Genomic DNA, 12481 nt, shown 5'->3' on the forward strand with positions numbered 1-12481 from the left:
GATAAGAGTAAATTTCACGAATGGTCCCTATGATTTGGGGTAATTTGTGTGCTTGGTCTCTAACTTATTTTTTTAATTCGAAAGGTTCCTACTATTTGTTTTTCTTATACGATTGGTCTCTACTATTTGTTTTTGTTATGTGTTTGATCTCTGTCTTACCTAAAAAAAACTATTATTTAAATAGGAAAATATTGTGGATATGTAAGGTAAGGTGAGGGGGTGTGATTGGATGTCTATTTATTTAAATAAATTAAAAAATCAATGGCAAAATAGTTTTTTTAAGTAAAACAGGGACCAAACGGATAACAAATACAAACTGTAGAAACCTTACGAGTTAAAAAAATAAGTTAAAAACCGAACGCAAAAATTACCCAAACCATAGGAACCATTCACGGAATTTACTCAAATGATAAATATTTCAACCACCTCAAAAACTCTACGATACACATTATTATACTCATATAAAAAGTACGTTAAACAACTTATAAAAATTCCTAAACTTTTTTAAAATTATTAGTTTTTTGAAAAACTAAAAAAATAAAAAAGTATTTAGATACTCTTATTCCATCCTTGCACCCAATTTTAGTAAAATAGCGGGAATATGGAAAAATAAATAGAGAACTGCGCCATCAACTTTGTCTTCATCCAGCCACCTTCTCCTTGAAACTTGAAATCTCACCAAATTCATGTGTTTATCACCGTTCAACCATGAATTCATCTCAGATAATGAGTTGGTAAACAGCTCAACTAACCCCAAAACACAAATCAACCTCAACTTTATCACCCCATTTCCCCTAAAACAGACTAATCGAATCGGCTTCATATGAAACGGCTATGAAACAGAGAAAAATTCCTAATTAAATAACAAACCCGCATAAACCAAGCAGCTGCCTCAAATCACTTCGAGGTTTGTTTATATATCTGGGTTTTTCATCTTTTTTTAATTTTATCGAAACATTAGATTCTGTAATTTGCATTTTGCGAGTTACTGGTTTACTTTTTTTCTTCTTGAAAGGCATTTATTCAGTATAAATTTCATTGATTTTGGTGTTATGGAGTTTTCATCGTTGATGATTGTTGTTTAGAAGACTTCTAATTCATACACCGGAATCTGAATTTTTTGAATTAAGTGGTTTCTTTCGTCTAAGTTAAGAATTAATGGCGTCATGACTTTGCTTTTACATTTAGGGTTTATGCAGTAGCGGAGAAGACATCGTAAACAAGAAAAAAAGAACGGGCTTTTAATTATCGCCCACTTGTAATCATAATCTCTAACAGGCTAAGCTAAGCTAAGCTTTTTAGTTAATCCATTATCCATCAATGGAGTTTTGGACTTCATTTTTTCTGTATCTATCATCAATTTCTGTGATTTTGGCACAAAATGTGGAAGAGGGGCATCTGGTGATCAATGGGAGTTTACCAATTGCTCATACGGATTCAAATTATATTTGTGCTACTATTGATTGGTGGCCAAATACTAAGTGCGACTACCACCATTGCCCATGGGGATCTTCATCTGCTTTAAATCTTGTAAGCATGTTGTTAAAGTGCTTTATATGATGTCGAATACTTTTCATTATCTTAATTTATTCTTATTTTTATATTCTCAGGATTTATCTCATCCTTTTCTAACGAAAGCGGTTCAAGGTTTGTTTTTATTGGGTTTTTTGAGTGCCAACTTTTGTTTATTGAGTCTTGTAATATAAACTCTTCCACTAATCCTAAAGACAAAAAAAAAAAAAAAAAACCTATCAAGCTTCATGAGTGCAACACTTTTTTATTCATTTGCCATGTGAACACTTTGCAATTGTATTATTTTAATGGTTTTAGCTTAATAAACTTTTTATTTGTTCACATAATTTTTTGGTATTCATATTTTAAAAAACTTTACACATATTTAACCAATGACTTTTTATAGCAATAACTAAAAAGGTTAAATATATTACAAAACTTATCAAAGTATTTTACTAATGTATTTTTTTTTCTTCATAAAACTGACAATTAATTTGTTATATATATTGAAAATAAGGTGGTTGTATTATTAAGTTACAATGTTTTTATATTAGAATTATTGAGAAAGTCTTTTAAATTTTAAAAAAAAAAAAAAAAAAGATCAATTTATTTAGGTTTCAATTTATTTTAACAGCATGTAGATTTTAAAAAACAAACCAATGATGTAACATTGATGTGACATCGGTCCCAAAACTAATGATGTAACATTCAGTCCCACCTTAAGAATTGATTCCTTCACGTTTTACTAGAAATAATTTTCCTTTTTATGACATTCAATCCCCCAACTTACTGATTGCTGCGAGATGATGTCGCATTAAATCTCACAATGGATGATGTAACATTCAGTCTGACAACTTACCGACTTATGATGTCACATTCAGTCCCACAACTTACTATCTGATAATGTATCATTTAGTCTCACAACTTAACACCTAATTCTTTCAAATTTTACAAAAAAAATAATGTCTTGTTAATGGCATCAACAGCTTTCAAGTGCATGAGAATACGAGTTGGAGGTTCCTTACAAGATCAAGTATTATACAACATAGGAAATTTCACGGGTTCTTGCCACCCTTTTAAAAAAATGAAAGGGGGATTATTTGGGTTCTCTAAAGGGTGTCTTAATATGAGTAGATGGGATGAATTGAATCAATTCTTCAACAAGACAAGGTAAGTTTTTACCTTTTACCTTTTTGTTTCATATATCAAAATAAATACAATGTTTGACTATTAGTTAAATATCTAAAATACCCTTCATCAACAAACATGTTCAATGTAGAGCACTTGTGACATTTGGCTTGAATGCACTCCATGGAAGACACCAAGTTACAAAAGGAGTATGGGGAGGAGATTGGAATTACAACAATGCCCGTGATTTCATAAAGTATACTGTTTCCAAGGGGTATCAGATAGATTCATGGGAATTTGGTATAATTTTATAAACTAAAGTGATTTTTTTTAAACTATCAGAAAAAGGAAAACAAAAAGGTGATATGCATCATAATGATGAATTCTCTTGTTGATTGATGTAGGAAATGAGTTAAGTGGCAAGGGTATTGGTGCAATGGTGGATGCTGAGCAGTATGCAAGTGATGTAATTGAACTCAGGGGTATAATCGACAATTCATACACCAAATTCCAACCAAAACCATTACTCGTAGCACCAGGAGGCTTCTTTGATAAACAATGGTTTTCCAAGCTGCTTCAAGTCTCAGGTTCAGAAATTGTCAATGTCATGACACACCATATCTACAATCTAGGCCCAGGTTTGACTTTCTAATGTCAACTCTCTTATTCTTTTTAACTTCAAGATTGACAATAATCACTTTCTTTATTCAAAAAGACAAACAACCCATTTCACTACACAAAAAATAGTACAAGTTCGACATTTCATCGATTAAAAAAACCAAAAGAATATAAGTTTAATTCGACTCCAGAAAGTATTAGCTTTGACTTTCTAAAGTCAACAGGTGTTGATCCGAATTTGGTAAAGAAGATTCTAGACCCTCATTTTTTGAGTCGAGCATCTGTCACATTTAATGCTCTTCATGAAACTATCAAAACGGATGGCCCGTGGGCTTCTTCTTGGGTCGGGGAATCCGGTGGGGCCTACAACAGTGGTGGCCTTCATGTTTCAGACACTTTTGTTAATAGCTTTTGGTAATCTTATAACAAATTCTCATTCGTTTTCTCACGTTTTTTAATTATAAAGTTAAACTTTTTAAAGAATGTAATATTTATAGGTACTTGGATCAGTTAGCAATGGCAGCTAAGTATCACACAAAAGTATATTGCAGACAAACATTAATTGGTGGAAATTATGGTCTCCTCAATAGAACAACATTCATACCTAACCCTGATTACTACAGGTAAAAATCTTTAATTTTTTCAAAAAGATTATATGAATTTTGTCTAAAGTGACAATCTTGATGTGAAGTGCTCTTCTTTGGGATCGACTTATGGGTTCAGGAGTTCTTGATGTTGAAAGAGTGAATATTCCACCACATTTGCGCACTTATGCACATTGTTCAAAAGGAAAAGTAAGTTCATGTTTATGTATTAATAAACCGAATGTTAATAATAAATTGTTTGTGATCTGATCAGAGAGGAATAACTTTGCTTTTGATCAACCTAAGCAACCAAACAAGCTTCAAACTTGATGTTCACAACATCATGAACATGAATTTCCATATAAAGACTTCAAGAAAGAAAGCATCATTTGTTGATGATCTCAAGAAAACGGTTTCATGGATTGGATCGAAATCAACGGATGAAAATTTGACAAGAGAAGAGTACCATTTAACCCCACAACATGGAGATATAACAAGTAAAACAATGCTTTTAAATGGAGCTCCATTAAAGTTAACTGAAAATGGAGATACACCATGTTTTAAACCGAATTTCGTGAAGGTTGATTCTAAGATTTCTATTGCTCCTTTGTCTATCAAGTTTTTGAAGTTTCCAAACTTTGATGCACCAGGTTGTTCATGATGCATTGTTGTTTGTACCTTTGACATATATTTGGTGATGTTTGTGGTGTGTTAATTTTTATTTGTATGTATATGTACATTATTAGTTGCAAGTGTAAAAAAAGAGTTTGGAAGCTAACTTTTTGTGACACTATCTTAAGTGATTATGATCATTTAATATATCATCATCACATTGAAAAGACATATATAAACCCTATAAATAGTTAATTGGAAAACTGTAAGGTAAACAATCCTCTACATAAAGGGAAGTAGTAAGGAGATATTGTTTTCTCTATTTTCCATAAAAATATAGAAAAATAACCGAATTCATTCAAACGAATTCAATTATTTTCCAAGAAGACGTCGAGTTCGTTGATTTGCACCTCTTACTCTGAAATTGATCTCATCAACATCATCTTGAAGAGGATTAAGGGCTTTATCTTGCCTACAAAATTCAAAATATAAAAAAATCAAGTATTTTAACAATCATAAATGAGAAAACTCATATTATATTATATAACATAAACACTAACCTTTCAATTTCAGAACCCATGTCAACAGCCATTTCCTTCAGTTCCCCCAATATGTTACTCAACTCAGAGAGCCCATCATCTTGCTTCTCCTTTTCATACTAAGATAGAGGAAGGGGTAAATTAGTCATTTCACAGGAGGGGTATATTAGTCATTTAGTGTTAAACGATACCTCAACTTTCTGCATTGCATCAGCGGATTCAGGAAGTGGGACCCTTGAACGAGAAGCTCCCTTATTTGGAGTTGTTGTAAGTCCCAATTTTTCTCTTTGCTCCAAATGGTTACCCTTTCTTCTATCAGGATCATCTGTTAATAGATAATCAAAACTCAATAAAGCAACCAATTTTACAAATTATTCATGAAAACAATAACCAATTTTTAAAAAATAATAATTAATTACCTCTGATGCTTGTAGGACCTCTTATAGTCTGACCCTTTTTCGGCTTCCAAGTCCTAGAAAAAATGCCTCCAAGACTTCCCAATAGCTTCTCTCCCTAAAAAAATGAACGAAAATAAATAAATAAAGATTTGGTGGAAATAACATTTGACCATTTTTGGATCATAAAAACAACATACCCTACTGAGATCTTGCTCGATATTTGCTGCAGCATTGTGGGTTCTGTTAATCTGTTCACCTTGTTGATGTAAGGTGAGCATGGTGTTAGTGGCACTTTCTCTAATATCTTCTGCGATTTTTAATGCACTATGCACAGACTTTGTAGTTTCTTCAGCTTTATACGCAGCGTAATGTTCCAATTCTTGGACACTTTGGTTATCTACACCACCAGAATCAATGAAATCGTTTTTGTATTTGTTTCTTGATGCATACCCGGATGAATTCGAGGCAACTTTAATTTCATTGTTATCGAAAAGACTGGTTTTTGAATTTGGGGTTAGTGAAGGTTCGGAAGAGGGTTTTTTTGATGGTTTTAGGGTTGATTTTTTGTCGATTTCGTCATCAGAATCGAATGGATTGGAGGTGGGTTGACTTGGGAATCGAGGTTTGTGCTGATGAGGTTTCTTGTTGAGCCCAGACATGTTAGACTCTGCAGAGTTCGATTATGCAAGAAAACATGAAGATCAGGGTAAATCGTAAATAATTAGAAAAGTAACAAAACCGAAATGAATTGAACACCAGAAATTAAGATGAAGAAAATGAGATGATGATTTATGAACTAAATTAGGAAATTTATTCCACAACAACTCCACCAAATCAAGGATTAGTTAACCAAACGAAGAAAACATCAAGAACAGATGAATTATTTTCAAAATTATAATAATATACGAAAAAACTTTCTAGTTTACTTATTCACTCTCAGCAACCAGATACCCAATAAGTAAATTGAAGCAAAAGCAAAGAGAAAAACGAAGCGAAGTAACAAAACTCAGAATTACAAACCGAAAATCAAGAAGCGTAACAGAGTCGGAATGGATAAAACGATGATTGTATCATATATAACTGAACATGTATTATGATTTGGGTACAGATCGTTATAAGATAAAGTTGAATCTCTAAACCTAAAAGCTCAAGGAAAAGATGAAATTAAGTACCTATGAAATTGGGAGATACGAGAGAAAGGGGTGGTTGCCGGAGAGAATATCCAAGTGTAAAGGGACGAAGAATATAGAGGAAGATGAAAGCGGGGGAATTGAATATTGGAAGAAAAAGTCTTTGATGACGAGTAAACCTCTTTGGGGGTTATTTGTTGTTTTATCTTTTAACAGGTTAAATGCTAAAAGTAGAATTTTATAAGAAAGAATAGGTTTTCTCATAAAATAATACCCATCAAAATTCAAATACTTTTGTATATTATTTTGTACCTTTTTATTGATTTGTACAATAATAAGGCTTTATTTATTGAACCATGTTTATTAAATAAACATTTAATTCTTCTTATATTGATATTTTTGTAAAATACTTTTTGTATCTTATAACAGTTTGTCACTTTGCATTTGGAAAAATAAGTAAATAAATAAATAAATAATATTTGTTAACAGCTTTTTACTTGTATAACAATAATTTACTTTACGGAAAACGACTTTAAAAGGTAACGAAGTTTAAAAAATGTACAAAAAAGACTATTATTTTTTTTTACACAAAATACCATTTTACAAGCATTGTAAGTTACCTGGTTTCTAAATATTCAAAAAATATCATTGTTGTTTTTTTAGTATAAAAAATATCATTAATGTTACTATTTGTACATAGAATACCAATGAAATACACATGTATTCAACTAAAACATTATGGTAACCAGGTACTTCAGCTAATGGGAAAATAATTTAAAGTGTAATGAAGTTTCCAAAATGTTTAAAAAATATCACACTATTTGTTAATTGTGTTGTTGTTGGATTATGTAGAACACAATCACCAGAGATCATAAACTGTTATACCAATTCACAACAATTGTGCAAATCTTTTTCATTCTTTTACTCGATTTTTCTTATGGTAACAAGAGAAGTAAGTGAGTAATAACATTAGTTAACCATTCTTTCTTCCCGATCACATTATATGCCTAAACCTAAAACATATATACGTTATATAGATGCACATGTTATACATCAATGTTAGTCATTCATTAGTGTTGCAACACAAGAAAGACACAAAGGAGAAATGAGTGTGATGTTATGTCATGAGAATTTCTAAATATGGATTTAACCGATCGAGTGATGGAATGAAAGATAATAAACAACTGGTGTGAACTGGTACGACGGTGACTAATCTCCGATGACTGTGTTCTTTATAATCCGGAAACAACGAAGTTAACAAAATGTGCTATGAAAAAATAACAATGTTTTTTTTTTAACATTTTGGAAATTTCAATAGTATTTTTTATACTAAAAAAATAATGATATTTTTTGAATATTTTTGAAACTTTATTACCTTTTTATGACATTTTTTCGTTACCTGCGGTAACATGTTACCCACAAGGTTTTATTTGAGCACATATGTACTTCATTGGTATTTTATGTATAAAAAATACACTTTAATGGTATTTTAGTACTAAAGATAAAACAATGGTATTTTTTGTACATTTTTAAAACTTCATTACCTTTTTAAGTCATTTTCCCTTTACTTTATCAATGTGATGAAGATTGTAACCTTTGCTCGTTTGCCTATAAGTGAGCTAATGTTAATTTTATGTAATTCTAAATGGTCGGATATATGTACTTAAAAATTTAAATAAATTGATGATAATTACAGTTCCTATAAAATAATTATACATCTTATAAAAACTTTATAGACAATAATATTTCGATGCAAATCATAATAAAAACAAACGAAAAGCATACCATATATAAATATATAATCGCACCATTGTTTGTTTTCATATTCGAAGTAGACATAAATGGGGAATAAAGAATCAAATGTTAGCCATGATAAGTCGAACCAAATTAAGATTTTAGTTTTTGATTTATATTCTAATATTTCTTGTTATATATATATATATATATATATATATATATATATATATATATATATATATATATATATATATATATATATATATATATATATATATATAGGGTTAGGTTCATGTGAGACGGCCTAATTTTGTGAGATCGTGAGACGTATTTTTTTTTTTTTAGTTAAGTCAAGTTCCGAAAATAATATTTAAAAAAAAAAAAGAACTTTTGGATTTTTCCATTTATTTTGCATTTTAAAATTATTTTTTAGAATATATACAGTGTAATACTCTATTAGAATATTTCACGTATTTTTCAAAAAAATTGAATTTTTTTAATTTTTTTTATTTATTTTTAGTTAATTCAAGTTCGAAAAATAATTTTTAGATTTTTCCATTTATTTTGCATTTTAAAATTATTTTTTAGAATATATTAGTGTAATATTCTATTAGAATATTTCACGTATTTAAAAAAAAAAAAAAAAAAAAAAAAAGAAAAAAAAGAAAACAGGATTTGTTTTTTTTTTTTTAGTTAATTCAAGTTTCGAAAATAATATTTAAATTTTTTTTTTTTTGATTTTTTCATTTATTTTGCATTTTAAAATTATTTTTACATTTGGTCTCACGATCTCACAAAATTAATATATATATATATATATATATATATATATATATATATATATATATATATATATATATATACGGGATAGGGAATATACATTACAGCCCCACCTAAACTTAGGTATAAAACCACTAAAATATATCGTTTTAACTTAGCAAATACACCCGATTTGGTTTTCACTTGGTAAATATATCTCCTCGATAACATTTTCTTCCTCCATTATCATTTTACCATGCTTGTTTTCTTTCCTTAATTACTGTTAATTACTTCACTGCAATAAACATTACTTTTTTTCACTATTACTAAGGTCAAAGATAATCAATATTCTTGCTTCCTTATCAAAACTATTTCGTCTATCTTGAATCTACATCATCAAGTGTTAATTCTTAATCCTTTAACCACAATCTTTATATAGTAAAACAATGTATTTTCATAAGATTTAGTATCTAAGCTTAGGTGGGACTGTAATGTATATTCACTTTTTCATATATATATATATATATATATATATATATATATATATATATATATATATATATAACCAAATTTTGTATTTATTTACTTCAATATATAAATATATAATGCTTATTTGGTTTCTTATTAGAATGCAGAATGAATTGATATCTTTTCACCTCAGAAATAATGAAATCCCTAAAATATGGAATAGATAGAAAGGAATGACACGTTGAATTCCAATTCCATTGGTTAAGATGGAATCCACAAACCAAACATACCCTAATTTTAGAAAGAATCAATACGTTAACAACAAGAGAAGTCTACTTGTAGAAAAATGCTAATAAAACACAAACCCACATAAATTCCATCACCAAACCTTCCAACACTCCAATCATAAATTGCCAAATCCAAAACAACAACGCTTACAATAACTTATATTAAATACAATAAAAGCTATACATTCCTTTGAATTTGACAAATTTACAATACAAAGAAGATATAATTAAATCAAATTCTAATTCCTACCCATAAAAACAATCTCAATAACACAAACCAATACAATAACACTTTTAAGCATTCGGAAGACCACGAACATTAGCAAAAGTTTTCCTTCGTTCTTTTTCAATCTTGATTGCAACAAAAAGATAAAACAAAATATATTAGAAACTATATTTACTATTTCCAAAAATATAAAATATGTTATATATATTAATATTAATACCTGAGACTCCAACTCGGTTATTCTTTGTAAAGCTCTTTGTTCTATACACGCACGTCTTTTATATTCTTCTTCAAGCAATCCGGTTAACTCATATCTTAACTCAGCCATTTCTTGAGCTAAATCTTCAGCTTCTTCTTTTGCCTTAAATTTTTCATCTCTTAATTGTTCCTATAAACAATTTTATAACATAAAGTTCAAATTTTTGTGATACCCATTTTGTATTTCACATCATTTAACCCTACATACCTTCAATTGGCTCACAAGAAGTTCATATTCATGCATTTGAAGCTTGTAGTTTTTAGTCATTTCCTGCATCTTACAATGTTCTTGAATAACTTCTTCTTGGAGCTCTTTAGCTTCAAGAAAACTATTCTCCATAGCCATTAAATCAAGATTCATGCTTTCTATGTCACATTCATACTCTAAAGCAACATCATGCAATTCTTGTTCTTTGTTTTCTAATTTTTCCAACAAAACCAACTTTTCCAAATTGCATGCCTTCAAATCTTGCTCTAAACATCTCACGATTCCATCTAAATTATCTTTTGCTTTGAGTTTTGACTCTAGAATTTGGATGTAATCAGTCATGTGGTTTATTTCAGTGTCCCTTGTGTTTACTTGATCCTGCAAGTAATCTATGAGGTGTATTGCAATGAGTGAAGCCTACATGGAATTATATCGAATAAAATCTCAATATTTACATAAGAGCCATTTACCTATTTCTTGTGTGCAGTTTCTTAGCTCTCTTTCTAAATCTTGTATACGTTTCTTGTCATTGGAACGATTTTGGGATAATGTTTTTGCATGTGATTCAAGGCTCTGTATCATTTAAGCTATAGGTTCATTGTCTTGATTTAAAGCATTAGACCAAATAATGACATTAATTAGGTTTATAAAACAATAAAAAAACGTTACCCGAATGAGTTCATAGCTTGATTCTTTCAGCATGTCCTTTTCTATCCTCAACTACATCCAAGAACAATGAGAAAAAACTTAGAAGTGCCACTATAATTGGATGTAAATTCTATATATACACAAACATGAAAAAGCTACTTAATGAGTGATATTTGATTAAAAGAATTTAGGTAATACACAATATGAAGCTTACTTAGCAATGTTGGAATCTTTTTTATATCTCTAGTTTAAAAGAAGTAAAGTAGTAAACATTGCCATATCTGTTTTATTGATGTCTTATTTCTTATTCATTGTTTAATGAGGCTTAGAAAAGGTTTCATTTCATCAATGATTTGATTATCTTTATTGGGTGCCTTTTTTTTTTTATCTTGAATATAAATAAGGTGCTTACAACACAACCAAAAAACAGCAAACGTACCTCTTTACATCTCGCTTCAAACTGTAATAACTCCTCATCGTCCACAAAGCAACTACTGCCACTACTAGAACAACTGGACATCTACAACACAGAGACATTAAAACACATGTGAGCAAAAGATTGGTTCTTTATCATAAATCTCATCTACCCACAAACGAAAACAAAGAACTGTTTATCAAGCCACGAAAACAAAATAGAAAGTGATAACAAATGCTGAAATATTCATTCAAGCCGTAATCATTCGGACATTGCTGTCTCCTTCTCTATCGAGTGTATTCGTAACCGAACCAGCTCCATAAGCAGATAAAATATCGATAATAATCCAGAGATATAACAATACGGAACATACATTGAAATTATCCAACAGAGAGAAAGAGGACAAACCGTTTCTTCTAGGGTTTTGATTTAGATGACGTGAATCGGCGAAATTGAATCGAATTTGTGATAAAATAGGGGAAATTTGTGATCTATAGGCACGTTCGAGTTACAAGAAACAGAATCTAATGGATGAATATTGGGGATTTCAGATTTGAGTATGTTTATGTGTATACTTGCAATTTGAGTAAAAAGGTTTTTGTAAACAATATTTGACATGCGTGTAGTCAAATTCTGCTTTTTCCTTCCAACCTGGCTTTCATATAATTTATTTTAAACAAAATTCCATAAATGGTCCTTTGCTTACGAAAAATCATAATTTTAGGCTAAATTTTATTTTGCTAACAGACTGCTTATGGTATCCTTGCGAAATGGTTCATTTTATATTATATTATTTGCTTTAAATTTATTATTCTATCTTTTTTTTATGTGTGTCTCATTTATAATTGTATTGTATTAGGTTATATGGAGTGGACTTGGAAAATAGCTCACCATGTCGACGTTGACTCAGTGAATACAACGTCTTATGCTCCGTAAAGATTATTTGGTAGCGTA

At 29.8% G+C, this 12481-nt stretch overlaps 3 protein-coding genes across 5 annotated transcripts; 1 reads left to right on the forward strand and 2 right to left on the reverse strand.

Annotated features, from left to right (window-relative positions):
* Nucleotides 1–607: 607 nt before the first annotated feature.
* Nucleotides 608–4620, forward strand: LOC145043089 (heparanase-like protein 1). 2 transcript variants are annotated; one of them, XM_078991645.1, is made up of 10 exons: nucleotides 608–907; nucleotides 1189–1530; nucleotides 1611–1647; nucleotides 2499–2682; nucleotides 2792–2940; nucleotides 3045–3278; nucleotides 3483–3672; nucleotides 3756–3881; nucleotides 3950–4052; nucleotides 4117–4620. In XM_078991645.1, exons 2-10 carry the CDS (start codon nucleotides 1321–1323, stop codon nucleotides 4501–4503), a joined length of 1620 nt encoding a protein of 539 aa, XP_078847771.1. In that variant the 5' UTR covers nucleotides 608–907; nucleotides 1189–1320; the 3' UTR covers nucleotides 4504–4620. The 2 variants fall into 2 exon arrangements, with proteins under 2 accessions (XP_078847771.1, XP_078847772.1); XM_078991646.1 differs by having other exon boundaries at nucleotides 1200–1530.
* Nucleotides 4554–6715, reverse strand: LOC145043091 (SNAP25 homologous protein SNAP33-like). Of its 2 annotated transcripts, none has more exons than XM_078991647.1 (6): nucleotides 6564–6715; nucleotides 5589–6058; nucleotides 5413–5506; nucleotides 5185–5318; nucleotides 5015–5112; nucleotides 4554–4926 (listed from the first exon to the last, which is right to left on the reverse strand). In XM_078991647.1, the coding sequence occupies exons 2-6, from the start codon at nucleotides 6048–6050 to the stop codon at nucleotides 4827–4829; spliced, it is 888 nt and encodes a 295-aa protein (XP_078847773.1). In that variant the 5' UTR covers nucleotides 6051–6058; nucleotides 6564–6715; the 3' UTR covers nucleotides 4554–4826. The 2 variants fall into 2 exon arrangements, with proteins under 2 accessions (XP_078847773.1, XP_078847774.1); XM_078991648.1 differs by lacking the exon at nucleotides 6564–6715 and adding an exon at nucleotides 6412–6541.
* Nucleotides 6716–9859: 3144 nt separating this feature from the next.
* LOC145043092 (myosin heavy chain-like protein) lies at nucleotides 9860–12153 on the reverse strand. The gene is made up of 7 exons (XM_078991649.1): nucleotides 11936–12153; nucleotides 11552–11632; nucleotides 11134–11184; nucleotides 10935–11037; nucleotides 10465–10853; nucleotides 10219–10386; nucleotides 9860–10123 (listed from the first exon to the last, which is right to left on the reverse strand). The coding sequence occupies exons 2-7, from the start codon at nucleotides 11630–11632 to the stop codon at nucleotides 10067–10069; spliced, it is 849 nt and encodes a 282-aa protein (XP_078847775.1). The 5' UTR covers nucleotides 11936–12153; the 3' UTR covers nucleotides 9860–10066.
* Between the last annotated feature and the right edge of the window lie 328 nt (nucleotides 12154–12481).

This window comes from Lactuca saligna, chromosome 4, assembly GCF_052625555.1.
Source record: "Lactuca saligna cultivar CGN05327 chromosome 4, ASM5262555v1, whole genome shotgun sequence".
Lineage (NCBI taxonomy): Eukaryota > Viridiplantae > Streptophyta > Magnoliopsida > Asterales > Asteraceae > Lactuca > Lactuca saligna.